Below are 17822 nucleotides of genomic sequence, written 5' to 3'. Positions count from 1 at the left end.
AATCCAAATCCTAGTTCTGTCCATTATTAGTTATTTGACTTATGGGAAGTTTTCCCTTCTTTATGTCTTGGCTTTCTCATCTGTAAAATGGCACAATGCTATTTTGCAAAGTTTTCTTTCTTTCTTTCTGCAAAACTACTTTAAAATGAAATAATAGTAATCCCTATTTAAATTATAAATGATCATTTATAAATGATCAACAAACATTTGTAGCTCCTTCCCACTTCTCAATTACTCCTGAATCTGTGTCTGTGCCAAAAACTTCAATGAAATTGCCCTAATTAAAGCCACCAAGTGCCTTTTACATGCAAAATTAAATGGACACTTGTTTCACAGTACAGCCTCTATCCTAAACGTTATCACTATCACTTAAGTCTTCACTACTTAAGCCCTTTAACCACACTTTCCTTTTAGAACCTTCTTTGCCCTTGGCTCAGAGTTACTGCGTTCTTGGTTTTCTTCCAAGTCTCTGACTGATCCTTGATCTCCTGTGAGGGTTGTCCCTTCCTATCAGTCCCTAAATGTTAGGATTGCCAAGGACTCCATCTGACATTTTGTTCTCATCTATTTTCATTTAATTCATGCCCAATCTTATTAATAACAGAAATAATAAGCATCCTATGGTGACTCTAAAACCTATAACTCAAGCCCATACTTTTCTATCCAATTGCCAAAACTCTGCACAAAGAAATAGGTTAATTTTAAGCAAAAAGTGTTTTGGAAAAAAAGTCATTTCATTTTATCCATGCACACTAGTTTATATATATGCAAATTTTAATAAAAAAAACCAAGCTAAAGACCTAAAATAGCTACACTATCTAAATTTGGAAATTTTACGCAACATCTTGAACTAATTGTGTCATTTCATCCACAATCAACACCCTCAGCATTTCTAATTTTGATTAATGGTACTGCCAACCACTCGGTTTCTACATCTCTTCTATTTTGCTTTTATCATTTACATTCCACTGGGTACCAGGTCCTATTGATTTCACCTTCTAAATATAAACTGCTCTTCCAGCCTCTAGTCTCACTATTCCCATCTCAACCCCAATATTTCTATAAAAATATTAAAAAGTAAACATGAAAAACAAAATAGTAAACATGATCATATCCTTCCCGCCCCCCAGCCCATGTCAAAATAACTTCAGTACATTTACCCTGCATTCAGGCTAAAATCCAATCTCCTTAGATAAAGTCTTTACGCTGATCCAAACCAACCTCTCCAATCAAATTATTACACATAGTTGTATATTTATCTTATGTTCCAATCTTATGGATATTTTCCCAAGTTTCTTAAAACTGATTTAGGCTACTGATACCTGAATTTTTATGGATTTTAAGGCTGTCACTCATGTATGTAAATAACATTGGAAACTAATCTAAATTTTGCATAGTCAATGGATACAGAGGCTTAACTTGGATCTGTTTCACCCCTGGGAGACAAAAAATACAGACTTCCTTATTAAAAAAATTTTTTTAATGAAGAACTCAAAAGTATAGTAAGAAAATGAACAGATTTAATATTCATATAAATATTAAAATTGTTAGGATACAAATAAAAAACTTGTAACTACTTACAGAGCACAAACTTAAAATAACTGCTATGTTATATAGGAAATTCTTTCAAATGGTGATAAAATAGGAATACTAAGCAGTAATTTTTCATCAGCCTTTTTTCTACTGAAAAATAATTTATTCAATAAAGAATGGCTGAGAATCTAATATACTGAGCCCTATTCCTAGGTATTAAGGATAAAAAGTATTAGTAAGTCTCAGAAACTGACCAATGTGCAAGAACTATATACAAGAGACATAAATTTAAAGTGGTGTTATTAGCGTTAAGACAAATGTAAATAAATAGGCAGAGTGCTGGCACAAATGACAGAAATACTTTCTATTTTGCTAAACTAGAGAAAGTTTCATATAGAAAACATTAAGCTATCTGGTTTTGAGTAATATGAGCAACCAGACAAATGGGGAAGCAGAAAAGGTATCACAGCCATAGAAGTAAAAAATACTGCCCTTTGGGAAATTATCAGTATTTAGATATTATTTCTGGAGCTTAGGAACTACGAGGGCATGGGTCTGAGAAGTTAGATCACATCAACAAAGTCCACATGCTAACAATATTTTAAATTAGATACTTTCTTAGAGATGTCATCAGTGTATATCCAGTATACAAACCTACACAACAGAAAAACTATTACAGCACTTAGAACACTTTTTTAAAAAAATATGCGCTTCCTCTTCTACATTTTCAACAAGCTTGACGGCCAACACCATTCACACATAACTTGTTTGAGCCCTTATTTCTACAACTTAAATGGTATATAATCTTTTACATAGCTAGTGCTAAATAAACAACTAAGTAGGAGGAGTGTATTAGGCAAAAGAAAACATTCCCCTAGTTCACAAAGCAGTTAGTCATGTCATAAGATTTACTTACACAAACACTACTTGTGAGTTTGCTATATACACTGATAAGGAAAATGTCAAAATATTAAAAGAACAAGAGCAGATTAAAGAGCAATATTTGTAATGCAATCCACTAATGTCTATTATAAGCATCTATACATTTTAAAAAATCTAGTGGGATATTCATTTAATAACAAAAAAAAAGATGTGGAGGAAACTATACCAAGAACTTTGGAGCCACACTGTCTAGGTTCCAAACAGCTTCCAACTAACTAACTCTGTGACATCATGCAAGTATTTTAATCTTTCTGTGCCTCTACTTCCATAAAATGGGGATAATAATAGTACCTATACCTCACTGGCTTCATGTGAGGATTAAATTAACTATATGGGATTCAGAACAGCATCTCGTACATGGCAAATGGTATATAACAAGTGTTTCCTAATTTATCTTTCTTACCAACAATAAAGTTCTTATTGTCACAGACTTTGTATCTATACTATAGATCCTAGAAAAATTGGCATGTGAAAAGCCACCCTCTTGTTCTCATAAGGATTTTTAAAAACTTTGTGTTCACTCATTCTTTCAAACATTCACCAAGCATTTGCATATGGGAAGTCTTGTGTTAATAATGTCTTTTAGCAAGTTTCTGCCTAGAAACCTGTGCATCTCCTATACTCCATAAAAAAACAAAGACAGTATATTCAGATCTACATCATTCCTATTCCTAAACTGGATCAGCATAACTTCTGTCTTTAGCAAACTGATCCACGGTACTTTTCAGATGCTTCATTAAGTCTTCTACTTTTTCAGTAAAGAAAAATTTAGAAAATCCTTCAAAAAGTACCTAACTTACAGGCTTTAACACAATACTACTTATAAAAATTGTAACAAACTATAGAAAATATGGTAGCTAAAAAAGCAAGTATTTATCAACATAGTAAATACTTACAACACATACTTTCTTGTTCAGAAAGACTTTGAGTCCATATCAGTGGGACACTTTGAGTACATGAGAAAACAGAATGTGGAAATCGTATCACACAGAATTAGTTGTTTTAACAGTACTCATAAAAATGAAATGATACCAGTCAGGACAAATTCATAGTGGAAAATTTAAATGAAATTATTTTTGATTTTGATTTTTTGATTTTGATTTTGATATAAACAGATCTAGATTTACTACATAAATAATAGATCTTTCAGTTTTGAACATAAGGTATTATATGAATCACAAAAATGTACCTTTAGTACATCATTGTTTTTTTTTTAACTTTTTTTTCTTAAGTAATCTCTACACCCAAAGTGGGGCTCAAACTTAAAACCCTGAGATCGAGTCATATGCTCCACTAAGCCAACCAAGGCATCCTAAGTAAATCATTAAGTTCTAAATAAGCATCTTTATGTGCCATGTACACTGTTAATTTAGTACCACAAAAAATAATTAAAATTTGATTCTATTTTCTCGTTCTTCACCACTCTGAAATATCTTAGGAGTCCCATTATTCTTCATCTATAAAAGGGGTATAGAGAAACTTCTGTTTAAAAATGGTTAAAATTCCTAAACATTTCATAAGGTATGTGGAAAAATATCAAAATTCAAAAGTGTGTAAATTGTGATTATCAAGCAAGAAACTTTATTCCTGTTTGTATCTGAAAGAATCTTACATGACATTTCAAGAGAATTACAATCCTCAATATTAAGAATTATCTGATTAATCATAATATATCTTAATGATCGGACTTTTCCACCCACCTCTGAAAATGATGACTGTACAGCTGTGTTGGAATACCAAGAATGCGATCATATATAGCTGTAACTTCTCTCAGGTTTCCCTGTTCATTTTCCCAGTTTATATACATTTCCCATAGTCTGTCAGATCGGAAATCTGTTCCTGCAGCTAAAACAGCATGCTCGAAAGTTCTGAAAAATTAAATTACTTCTAAGTTATCTTTCCAAGATAAAATCACTTTTAAAATATTATTTCTACACCCTGCAATATATACAGATATCAAATCCTTAAGTTGTACGCCTAAAACTATTATGTCAATTATACCTCAATTTCAAAAAATTTTTAAAAATTAAAACATTATTTCTAAATTTCAGAAGATTATGCTAAATTCAAAATTATATTCAACTGCTTCTCATATAAGCAGGGAGCAAAAAGCAGAAGGAATAACGCAAGTATACAATAACTAATTATTAAAAAAGAGTAAGGAAACAAAAAGGGAATATATATATGTTTATAGAATTTTATCTTATACAGAATTATAATGCAAACATACACACTGCAAACATATAGAGTGTCAATGCAGACACTTAAATATTTGTTAAACTTGAAATGTTGAATAGATACATTTAGGGCAGAAGACAGAAACTAATTTTATCTCAATTTAAGGAATAATTTTCTGGAAAAATAACTCCAAGAAGGGACCCAGCTGCCTTGTAACGGAATGAGAAGTAGACATATATTTTAAAACTTTCAAAAGTCTCCCCTGCTACGTCTCCAGCTTACTAAAAAATAACTAAAAAACAAACAAAAAAAACACATGTATTTTTAAACTACCTAACTCATTTCAAAGAGATTTTTGTAAGCAATTTTAATCACTGGATTTGACATCCCGATGGGATAAAACTTTTAGATACACATTTCCAAAATAAGTATCTTATAATCAACAGGGGTTTTTAACAGTATAAAAGTACCCTGCCTAGATTAACCTACAACTTTAATACAATCCCAATCAAAGCTCTAAAAAATTTTGAGTGGGTCAGGTAAAACAAATTCTAACAGTGAGCTAACATATAAAAAGGGCAATGCAGTGGCATTTTCCTGAAAGACATCAAAAGAAATTAGGAAGCTATAGTAATTGAAAGTATGGCACTAGCCAGGTAACATAAAAATGGATCACAAAATAGTTTCAAGAAAACAAAATAGATCAATGTACATGTGAAAGATTAGTATATGATAAAGAAGTTATTTTAAACCAACATAGAAAAGCCTGACAAAATAAAAGGTTAATTTGTATCTTAAAAAAGATACAAATTTAAATGCTAGATGAATAAATGGTAACAAAAAACTATTAAGAAATTAGAAGAAAACACCAGATTTATATATTCTTGACAAGATAGGCACAAAACTCAGACACCAACAAAAGATTAAAGACTGAGCCACATTAAGAAAAAAATGATAAAAAGACATGATAAAGAAACATCCTAAACAAACTTTAAAGAATGTGTTATGTGCTAAAACTGGAGGGAATATGTTAATATAGGTAATAAAGGACTGAGTGTGTATGTGTGTGCATGCACATGTGTATGTTTATATCTAACCTTTTTAAGACAGTAAAACACATGTTACTGCCCCTGCAGAATCGCAAAATGATTCAGGAAATTAACACACCAGACACTAAGAAAAGTTGGGGAGTTGGGAGAGGAAGTATGATAAGAAGGTAATGAACTAAAGACAGGATGTTACAAGAAGATTTGTTTAATGAATGGTAAGAAACCTTAAACCCTCTTCTTTTCTGCCCAGCTATGGGATTTCAGGAGCTAGGTATACATTCTCCAGGCAGATCAGACGATCCTTAAATGAGAAACCACCTGACACAGGAGTAAGATATAAGAATACCAACACTGGGATTCCCCCAACAAAAACCTGAGTGGCCACTTGACCATGCTACTGTGAAGCTTGCCAGGCCAACTAATAGCCCACAAACAAGACCCACAGAGCTTACATTCCATTTATTAAAATCACATCTTTAACATGAACAGAAATCCAGATATCACACAAGTCAGAGACAAAAACAAGTAAACAGAAACACTTTAGAGGAAACAGTGCTGGGAGTAGAGGAAAACATCAACATTTCTTAATACCTTTTAAAAAATAATAAAAATACATTAACCCACATAACAAGAATAGGAGACTATAAGAACAGGAACAATGAGGGACACGTGGGTGGCTCAGTCAGTTAAGCAACCGACTGTTGATTTTGGTTCAGGTCATGATCTCATGCCTCATGGGATTGAGCCCCACACTGTCAGCATGGGGCCTGCTTGAGATTCTCTCTCCTTCTCTCTCTGTACCTCCTCTGCTCGCATACACATGCTGTCTCACAAAAATAAACTTAAAAAAAAAAACGGAACAATGAACAAGAAAGATTCTTGGACATTAAAAAACTAATGGCAGATATTAAAAATCCAATACAAGGGTCACAGAAATACCTCAAAAAGTCAAACAAAATCTGACATGAAAAAAGTAAAAGATAAGAAAATTAAATGACTAAAACAAGATCCAATGTCCAACAACTAAAACAGAGAAAAACATAGAAAGGAAATTAGCAACACAAAAATAAATACAGTACTAATTATTTTGTTTTATTTTAATTTTATTAAGTACACTCTACACCCAACATGTAGCTTAAACTCACAACCCCAAGATCAAGAGTTGCATGTTCTATGGACTAAGCCAGCCAGGTACCCTAATAATAACACTTCTCAGAACAGAAAGACATGAGCACCCTAGATTGAAAAGACCCACTAAGTAAAACACAATGAATTAGCAAAAGAAAACCCACGCCAAAGCATATCATTAGAAAACTGTATTTTGGGGGCGCCTGGGTGGCTCAGTTGGTTAAGCATCTGACTCGACTTCGGCTCAGGTTATGACCTCACAGCTCATGAGATCAAGCCCATGTCTGTGCTAGTAGCACAGAGCCTGCTTGGGATTCTCTCTCTTCCTCTCTCTCTGCCCCTCCCCTGCTCACACTCTCTCAAAATAAGTAAATAAACAAAGATCTACTCTTTAAACAAAAAAACAAACAAAACTGCATTTTTATCAAAGATAAATCATTTTATAAGCTTCCATGAGGAAAAACAAGTCATATAAAGGGAATCCAGAAGAGCATTATCATACTTCTGAATAACAACACCAGAAGCAATATGAGAATGGAGAGATGCCTTCAAAGCCCTAAGGAAAAATTACTTCCAACTCGAAGTTCTATACCCCATTGGACCATCAACTAAGTGTTACAGGCATACAAAATCTTAATTTTTTTCATCCCAAGCATCCTTTATCAAGAAGTTACACTCCTCTAAAGGCACACATCAATCAGGAAAAAGTAGCATCTAATAAACTCTCAAAAATAGAGCCTGAAACCCAGGAAAGAAGTAAAGACATATGCTAGAATTAGGAGAAGAAGGAAATTCCAAAATAACTGCTGTACGATAGATAGAAACAGAGACTAATCCAGACTACAGAAAAGAAGGTTCCAAGAGGAATACTCCGCCAAGAGGAAGGGTAAAAAATGGAATTTCTATATTTCTGAGTATAACTTTAACAGTTTTGAGATTAAGTAGAATAACACTAGATATATACACTTTTTTAGTTTCAAAAAATGACTTAACAAAGCATTCGTACATCGTGGAAAGTCTGTATTAGTACTGACTACTGAAATTAGCTGTTGGGAGGGAGTGGGAAATTTTAAATGTTCAAAGAAAAACTAAGCAAATGGGAAAAAAGAGGGAGATGTAAGAAAGGGCAATTAACTCCAAGAAAAATAGAAGGCTTTGAAACCTATCCATTGTGGAAAATAAGTAAAGGGAAAACAGAGTATACGTTAGCTAAAGTTCTCCTCTACCATCACAGAATCTTAAGAACTGAAGAGACAGAAAAGAGCAGTAAAGAATTGCTATTATAAATATGTAGGAAAATGTCAGAAAAAACAGCTAAAATAGTTCAACAGGGGTTTAACACTTAAGCAGTTTAACACTGACTTTTTAAACTATATGCACATACTTTGATAAAAAAAGAAAACACATTTTAAAATGCTTATAATCAGTAAGAAAAAGACAATCCAAAAGTAAAATGAGCAAATGATATGAACAGGCAATGAGTAAATGGCTTATACGAGTATATGAAAAAAACAACAAACTAGGATGAACAATCTAGAGATACACAAACTAAAATAACGAGCTACCACTGGAAGTGGCATGGACGGCTTTGGGAAATAAGACTACTCATGTATACTGTGGGAATTTAAAAATGATACCACTTTTGAAATAACACTTGATAAAACTTAGCCCTGGATTCTCTGACAGAAATTCCATTTCTAGCATGCTCTACATAAATAATGACTTTGTACAGACATGTTTACTACAGCACTGATTATTTCCTATGAATAAGGATTTGGTCAAATAAAAGACAGTACCTTTGACACTACAAAATACTTATGCAATGGTTAAAAAAATACAGTAGGGAGAGATTCCAAAGCATTCTGTTATATTTTTTAAAAAATCATATATGTACAAAATGCACACATGTATGTACATCTATGTATGTATTAAAGAACACAATTTATAAACCACAAAAGAAATGGGACTGGGGACATAAGGAACAGAGGTGTCAAATGAAGGAGGATATTTTTATTTGCAATTTTTATATTCATGCATAAGTTTATTACATGTATCATTTTTTTAAATAGTGAAAAAGAAATACATGTTAAACATTCAGTTTACCATTCATAAGTAGTTCTATTATCAACATCAGAATACTTATTCCTACTTTGAATACATTTGAATATCAATGTTTCCCATACCCTCTTATTGTGCTGTTTGTCTCAGGATCACCAGGGTCCAATGTTTCTTTTAAGAAGTTTATATAATGTATCCATAGGTCAACACTAAGAGGTATTGCCTGAAGCCCCCGCCGATACACCTAAGAAGAAAACAACAAACTGTACTTCAAATATTTAATTATTTCTTAACAGAGAGGCAACACTGTGTTATCCGGTGAACCTTAGAAATACTAATTACTGGAATTTTGTTTAAATAATCTACCATTACCATTTGGGTGGAGGTTGGATAGAACATGGCAATGTTCTGATCCCCACGTGCAGAGTCTTGATCTTCAAAGCGCAGCAGTCCCTGCATTCTGACCGGGTTGTGTGGGCAGGCTTTGGGTTACAGACCATAGGGCACAGACCCATTAGAGCATCAATGACAGCGTCTGACCAAAAATGCAATAAGACGTAGCAAATGTGACTAGCAAACCAACTATATTGTTTGGAAAATGAGAAATAAATGTAAGTGAGAGAAAAGCCCTGCCCTACTTGTTAAGCTGCAGTGTAATACAGAGGCTTGCACTGCAAAGCTTGACAAACTGTAGAGGTTTAACGCACCTGCCAACAAAGAGAGAAAATATTAGCTACAAATGCCACAAGAGTGACAAATGCAAATAAAATACCCTATAAAATTGTTTGACCATAAATCGTAGGTACTGCCAGCCAAAAAAAAAAGTCTTTGTTTTGTTATTATTTGGCTTACAGTACCTAATGGAGACAATTTTATTCAGTAATGTACGCACCTCATCTGATTGTTTAATGTTGTCATGCCGCTTTTCAAGGTCTGCATACTTTTTCCAGTAACCATAGCAATACGGATAGTGTATGAAAAATTTGTCAAACGCTTTCCTGGCAGCCATCAAGTGATTCTGATGAAAATAAAACAAGGTGTTTAAAAACCTTGGAGGTTTCTGTCAGAAAATATTTATTATTTCTTCCAAATGTAATATCTCAAAATAAATGACAGGTTTAAAAACCACACACACAACATCTCTTTTTCCTGCATATACAATCTTAATCCTTCGAAACAAAAGCACATAATTCTGTTGAATAGCAAGGTATTCAAAGGTAACCTTTTAATTCAGTGATTCTACACATGCATGCATGCACACACACACCAATTTTTACAAATGTTAGACTTTGACTCTATTAATACTGTCTTCCCATAACATACAAATGCTATGAGAGTTATCCTTTGAAGCCAAAAAATGTACATATCTAATGTTATTCAACTTAATCAGAAAATTATAAAAGATGCAACTTTAATTACAAAACAATAAAGCCTCATCAGGTATTACTTGATTAACCTGTCCCTCTAGTCCCATTTAAATAGTTACTAACCTCCTGTTCTACATACTGAAGCAAATATACCCAGCCTGTAAAATCCTGAGGATTGTTTTCTACAGTTTTCCAGAATTTTTCATATTCAGGAGGGAAATTTGCTTCCGTTTCTGTCACTGGAAGGTCCACAACATTTGTTATCTCATTTTCTTCTGTAGATGTATTCACATTAGGAGATCCATCAGGGGACTGTTCCATTTCCGTAACATTCATAATCTCAGTACTGAAATCAGCAGACTGTTCTACCACTACCTCTGAACTGTTGCCTGTGCTGCCATTAGTAGAATTTCTGTACTCTTCCATGTGAGAATTTTGCATAGTTGCTTATTTTGTCTTCAGTTAATGATCTGTGGAAACACAAAGAGGAACATCTTCCAAATGTTTATTTGTCATCATCAAAATCACCTTTTAAAAGCCACAGTTACTAAAGCAATAGTAATTTAGTTACTAAAGCAATATAGTAATTTCATTCTGATCTCTCCTGTAAGTTATTATTAGCAAGTTTATTAGTTTCTGTATTTAAATTTTTTTAAGTTTATTTATTTATTTTGAGAGAGACAGAGCCAGCACAAGTGGAGGAAGGGCAGAGAGAAAGAGAGAGGAAGAGAGAATCTCAAGCAGGCTCCCAGCTGCCGGCGCAGAGTCCAATGTGGGGCTTGAAACCGTGAGATCATGACCTGAGCTGAAACAAAGAGTCAGACGCTTAAATGAGTTACCCAGGTGCCCTATTAGTTTCCGTACATATAAAAAAATAAAAAATTAAATAAAAAATTAATGTTTATCTATTTTTGAGACAGAATGCAAGCAGGTGAGGGGCAGAGAGAGAGGGAAACACAGGATCTGAAGCAGGCTCCAGGCTAGTTTCTATATTATAAATGAATTTCTATAACATCTAAATTTCCCCAAAATTGTGCTATTTATTGCTGGGTTCTTGAGTAAAAATGAAGTAAAGGTGGATTTAATTCATTCTTCAATAACTGAGTGTTATGCTTGCTCCCTCAAGAAATAATCATATCTAGAATTCAATGTTTCCTAGCTAGCTAAAAATAAAAAACCCAATGTCTAAATTTATCTTGCTATTAATCCTGGAAAACCAAAATATCTTTAATATTTGTTCTGTAGGATAAAAATAAAATTAACAAAATATATTCTGGTCTTGGATATAAATGTTTCAGAGAGAGGTTCATTACTTAGCTGAGGATAAAGTTTTAGAAAGGAGAAAGAAAACACAAATACTTATAAATTTTAAAACTGCTAGCAACTAGGTTTAACTTTTTAAATTTATTTTGAGAGAGAGAAAGCACGCACACGAGCATGCACAAGAGCAGGGGAGGAGCACAGTGAGAGGTAGAAAGAGTGAATCTCAAGCAGACTTCATGCTGTCAGAGCAAAGCCCGACACAAGGCTCAATCCCACAAACTATGAGATCATAACTTGAGCTGAAACCAAAAATCAGATGCTTAACCAGCTGAGCTACCCAGATACCCTTAGGTTTGATTTTATTACAGAAGATACAAAATAAGATTTTAAAAATTTAAAGTGATTTTTTAATGAATAAAGTTATTAAAAATACATTTATGAAAGTTTGACAATCTGGATAGCAACTGCATAAAGTCTTTTAAATTCAATCATCTCAGGGGTGCCTGGGTGTCTCAGTTAAGCATCCAACTTTTGATTTCAGCTCAGGTCATGATCTCATGTTTTGTGATAACCAGCCCTGCATGGGTTCCATGCTGAGAAATGGAGCCTGTTTGGGATTCTCTCTCCCCCATCTGTCTGTACCTCCCGTGCTCATGCTCTACCCCCCATATATAAACATTTTTGAAATATAATAAATTAATCATCTCATTAAGAGCACAAAATAGTAAGAGATTATTCTTTTATCCTATAAAAATTGTTTAATGTTTATTTTGAGAGAAAGAGAAGGAAAGAGAGAGCTTACATGCACAAGCAAGTTGGGGAGGGGCGCAGAGAGAATCCCAAAGCAGGCTCCAAACTCTGCGCCGAGCCTGACGCAGGGGCATCTCACGACCTGAGCCACTATCAAAAGTCAGACCCATAACCAACTGAGCGACCCAGGCACCCCTATCCTATAAAATATTAACACAATAGATTTTAACAGCTGGCTTCATCCCTTTCACTAACAGTTTAAATAGAAACTGAATCATTGAATCATAAAACATGTCTTATTTATTAAAGTGAGGGATTATTCTCAAAACTAAACAGACCATAAAACTGATTTACTCTTAAAATGTGCTCAGAATACACAATTACTTAATGTAGTACAATATAATTAAAAAGATGACTAAGACTCTAAGTAATTCAAAAAAAGAAATGAAAGTGACCAATAAACATGAAAGCATCATATCTTTACTAATAAGGATGTAAATTAAAATGAGATATTAAATTGGCAACAATTAGAAAGACATCTCTTGGGTGGACAGTCAAGTAAAATGTACCAAATGGAAATTGTGTGTATTTCATGTTATAGAAATAATCACACAAAAACATTTATTTGTTCAAAAGCATTCATTACAACACTGTATAACAGCAACCAGAGAAGGAAGTACTAACAGAATTGCTTTAGTAAATGGCATATTTATACAAAATAATAATTAAAAAGGAAATACATACATTTGTATTGATACAGAAAGATGTTCACTATGTATATACTATATACATGAAAACACAGAGACACACAGGTATTTATACCAAATAAAATTAAACACAATAAAAATATTTGATATTAACACCTGTTCTCCCTATATAACTGGGCTGATGATTACTTCTTTTGGCTTATCTGCAATAATTTGGCTCAAGTGAAGGAAAAAAGGAGGCGTTTTGTTTCATTCTAAGAAAAGCCAGCTATGCATGCCAATGGCTGCCTGGCTGCCTTTTTTTTTAATGTCTACTTTAAAAAGCTGGGTTTCCCGGGGGTGCCTGGGTAGCTCAGTCGGTCGGTTAAGGTACAACTTTGGCTCAGGTCATGATCTCAGGGTTTGTGGAATTCAAGCCCCACACTGGGCTCTCTGCCGTCAGCCCAGAGCCCACTTAGGATCCTCTATTTCTCTGTCTGCTCCTCCCCAGTTCATGTGCACACATACATACACACTCTCTCTCTCTCAAAAATAAATAAACATTTAAAATGAAACCTTAAAAAAAACAACTGAGTTTCCTTACAGTCTATACAGAAATTCTCAAATGCAGCTCCACTCAATAGTCACCTAGTAGGCCATTTTTTTAAAATACAGATTCCTTGGTCCCAACTCCAATGATTCTGAGATGTAGACTCAGCCCCAGAAAGTTGTACTTCTACCAAGTTCTCTAAGTAACTCAGAAGAACAGAAACTTACTCATGGGTAAATTCTGAACAATGGAACCACTGGATCAAAGAATACGTGTATATTAAATCTGAGAAGATGCTGACATTTCACCTCTAAAAAAATTGCATTAGCCATGTGGCAAGACACTGTTAGTTGCCTAATCCAATATCCCCTCTCACCATCTTCCTAATAAAACACTGTTCTTGGTCACAGTAGCAATATACCTAATCCCATATAAGGAAGGAATCATGAGACTGAAAAAGACATCTGCTACAGAGCCCTGGGAAAGATTCTGCTTTTCTGATTAAACAGAACAGTCACAAATAGTGTAGGTTCTACCAATTTCTTCTCACCTTGAACATTATATCTAAAACAACCTATGTCCGTGAAGCAGTCAGTTAGGGGTTGGCCAGGAAAATTAAGAGAGCCAGCCCTGGGGCACCTGCTGGCTCAGTAGGAAGAGCGTGCAACTCTTAGTTTGAGCCCCACATTGGGTGTAGAGATTAAATAAACATTTTTTTTTTCAAACATGCCAAGGGCACCGGGGTGGCTCAGTCAGTTAGGTGTCCAGCTCTTGATTTTTGGCTCAGGTTATGATCTCATGGTTCAGAGTATCGAGCCCCACGTCAGGCTCTGTGCTGATAGTGTGGATTCTCTCCCTTCCTCTCTCTCTGCCCCTCCTCTGCTCTCTCTCTCTCTCAAAATAAAGATTTTAATTTAAAAAAAATTTCAAATGCCAGCCCTAACATCATCAAGCTACTAATAACACAATGTCAACTTCACACAGTACGAGAAACTAAGTCCCTATTAGTTTAAACTACTATCAATAGACAGGTTTTCTATTATTTGCAGACAAATGAAGTCCTAATTTCTATTACTTGCAGACAAATGAAGTCCCACTAACAATGCATTAGAATGGCCATTTCTCCATTTCCCCTTGTCAGCAGTAAGTACCATAAAACTTAATTTTTATTTATCTGATTAAAAAAATAGTAGTACCTCATTGTGATTTGCATTTAACTATGAAAAAGCCAAATTTCTATTTTTTTCTTTTTTTCTTAAATGCCTTTTCAGAACCTATATTCACATTTTCTATTGTATTACTAATTTTTATTCTTATTGGCTTATATAAGTTCTTTGTAAACTAAGGAAATATGATCTTCATTGTAAAACATTTTCTGTGAGTTTGCCTTCTTACTAGCTTATGTGTATAGGTCAATTGTCAAACAGATATGAAATCCAAACTTTAATACATGTTTAAAACATTATTTAAAAATACAGTATGAAGCAAATTTTTTCCCAACAAAGAAATTTAACATATTAAATCAGGAGACTTTTTGAGGCTGAATGCCACTGGAAGAATTAACTATAATCAGCTAAATCTAAGGAATGTTAAAAAAGAAGTGGGAAGGGATGGGAAGAGTAGAGAGAAGAAAAAAATAAAAAAAGATGAGGGGGGAATTCAGATGGAAACAAAAAGTTTTTAATGCCTGATGTATATCCAGTACTATATTACATTGCTGGTAGAGCATACCTAAGTATAAGATAAAGTTCTTATCAATTCAGTGGGAGAGAGATCAAAAAACCAGGCAAAACAGAGAATTTCAAATGAAACAAAGTTTAGAGAAATCAACTGAAAATTACAGCCATCTAGAAGAGCCTCATGAAATACAGAATGTGATCTTAACTTTGAAAAGCTGTAAGTTTTAGAATAATAGGAAAATAATTACTCCAGAATAGAAGAAAAGTCCACTTGACTTGATAGAATAATCTTTCTTGACAGACAAACAGGTAGAAATTAGGACTGATTCAGAGACAAGAGAAACTGACCAGAATGAACAGGGTTTTATGGGGAAAGTGGAAGGTAAGCAGCAGGTAAGCAGGGTAGAGCCAGAGGGATTTGAGAAGAAAAGACAGAGATGAAGTCTACAGAGGATTCTGAGAAGAAATAAAACAAGCAGCAATCTCACCAGTATATAGTATAGGAGAATTCGAAGTACAGTATTACACTACCAGAAAAAATATGTTACTGCAATGACTGATTAATGTCCTAAGCTTTTCCAGGCTTAAGCCATTTGAAAGCCTAGAAAAAGGCAAAGAAGTTCTCAATTTATTTTTTCATTTTTCCCCCCTTCTTTAAAGAAAAGACACATTTGAAGATTAATATGCAAATCAGTCACTGACTTGTGTCCTTTTATTTTAAAGCCACTCAAAAAAACAAAGAATGTTGGCTGATACATTGAGTCATTTACTACCAGCCCTACTCTAATAGCACACTTAAGTGGAACAAAATGGTTTCTTCTGGAATCAGCAAATTTACCACACCCCTGCATCTTCAGACATTATCAATTACTCCCCACCCTGCAATTAAAGTGTTGTAAGAAGAATTAAGAACATCATCCTTACCCTTAGGGAGATCATTTTTTCTGATTACTCCAAAAATCACATAGCCAAAAGAATACACTAAAGTTATTTTTCAGTAAGTTATTCCAACACATTCTTCATAATGTGGCAATTAACTGGTCTCACTTTATTCTTAACAACAATAACTTCCAATTAGCAAAACCGCAAAGGGGTAAAAAATAACAAAAGGAAGAAGACAACAGCATGGTTTTAGCATAAAAACAAACGCACCAATAGAACAAAGAGCCCAGAAAGAAACTTTTGCATATATAAATGATTTTCTTTTTAAGTTTTTATTTAAATTCTAGTTAGTTAACATATAGTATATTGGCTTCAAGAGAATTTAGTGATTCATCACTTACCTGTAACATCCAGCACTCATCAGCTCATCCAGCGCTTAATACCCATCACCCATTTTAGCCCATACCCCACCCACCACCCCTCCCACAACCCTGTCTTTGTTCTCTGTATTTAAGAGTCTCTTATGGTTTGCCTCCCTCTCTCCACCCTCCCTCAACTTACCCTATGTGCATCTGTTTTCTTTTCTTAAGTTCTACATATGAGTGCAGTCATATGGTATTTGTTTTTCTCTGACTTATTTTGCTTAACATAATATACTCTAGCTCCATCCATGTCGTTGCAAATGGCAAGATTTCATTATTTTTGATGGCTGAGTAATATTCCATTATACACATGTACATATGTATGTATGTTTACACACACACACACACACACACACACACACACACACACACCCAACTCTTTAACCATTCATCAGTCAATGGACATTTGGGCTCTTTCCATAATTTGGCTATTGTTGATAATGCTGCTAAAAACATCGGGGTTCATGTGCCCCTTGGGATCTGTATTTTTGTATCTTTTGGATAAATACCTCATAGTGCAATTGCTGGGTCACAGGGTGGTTTTATTCAACAAGGCTACTAAGATCACTCCATGAAGAAAGGGCAGTATCTTTAACAGGTGGTGCTGGGAAAACTGGATATTCACATGCAAAAGAATGGAATTGGATCATTACTTTATAACATATACAAAAATTAACTCAAAATGGATTAAAAACCTGAATGTAAAACCTAGAAATGTAAAACTTCTAAAATAAAACGTATGGGAATCTTCATTACATTGAATTTGGCAATGATTTCTTGGAAATGACACCAAAAACAAAGGGAACAAAAGTAAAAACAGACAAATAGGCTACAGCAAACTTTACAACTTTTGTGGATCAAAGAACACAATCAACAGAGTGAAATGGCAACCTACAGAAATAGGAGGAAATATTTGCAAATCTTATATCCAATTGGGGTTAATATCCAGGATATGTAAAGAACTACAACTCAGTAACAACAGCAAAAAAAAAAAAAAAAACTTGATTTAAAAATGGGCAAAGGACAGGGCACCTGGGTGGCTCAGTCGGTTGAGCGTCTGACTACAGCTCAGGTCATGATCGCAGTTCATGAGTTCAAGCCCCACATCAGGCTCTGTGCTGACAGCTTGGAGCCTGCTTCAGAGTCTGTATCTCCCTCTCTCTCTGTGCCCCTCCCCTCCTTGGTGTGTGTATGCCTGTCTGTCTCTCTCTCTCTCAAAAATAAACATTAAAAAATTTTTTCTAAGAAAAAAAAAGGGCAAAGGACTTCAATGGACATTTCTCCACAGATGATGTGCAAATGGCCAGGAAGCATATGAAAAGATGCTCAATATTC

At 34.2% G+C, this 17822-nt stretch overlaps 1 protein-coding gene across 6 annotated transcripts in view; it reads right to left on the bottom strand.

Annotated features, from left to right (window-relative positions):
• PRPF39 (pre-mRNA processing factor 39) overlaps positions 1 to 17822 on the bottom strand; it is a 38384-nt gene that overhangs the window by 9478 nt on the left and 11084 nt on the right. Inside the window, exons 1-5 of one of the 6 annotated variants that reach the window (XM_053224435.1) lie at positions 10379 to 10402; positions 9527 to 9906; positions 9261 to 9423; positions 9014 to 9132; positions 4176 to 4343 (exon numbers count right to left, since the gene is read on the bottom strand). In XM_053224435.1, coding sequence (XP_053080410.1) covers positions 4176 to 4343; positions 9014 to 9132; positions 9261 to 9347 — 374 coding nt within the window. In that variant the 5' untranslated portion in view covers positions 9348 to 9423; positions 9527 to 9906; positions 10379 to 10402. Of the gene's footprint in view, positions 1 to 4175; positions 4344 to 9013; positions 9133 to 9260; positions 9910 to 10378; positions 10726 to 17822 lie in introns of those variants that run through there. The other 5 variants (XM_015072391.3, XM_027065650.2, XM_053224434.1 and 2 more) reach the window with 5 other exon arrangements.

The sequence above is a fragment of the Acinonyx jubatus genome, chromosome B3, assembly GCF_027475565.1.
Source record: "Acinonyx jubatus isolate Ajub_Pintada_27869175 chromosome B3, VMU_Ajub_asm_v1.0, whole genome shotgun sequence".
Taxonomy (NCBI): domain Eukaryota; kingdom Metazoa; phylum Chordata; class Mammalia; order Carnivora; family Felidae; genus Acinonyx; species Acinonyx jubatus.
The sequence above is the reverse complement of the archived record's forward strand: the minus strand, read 5'-3'. Positions and strand labels throughout refer to the sequence as shown.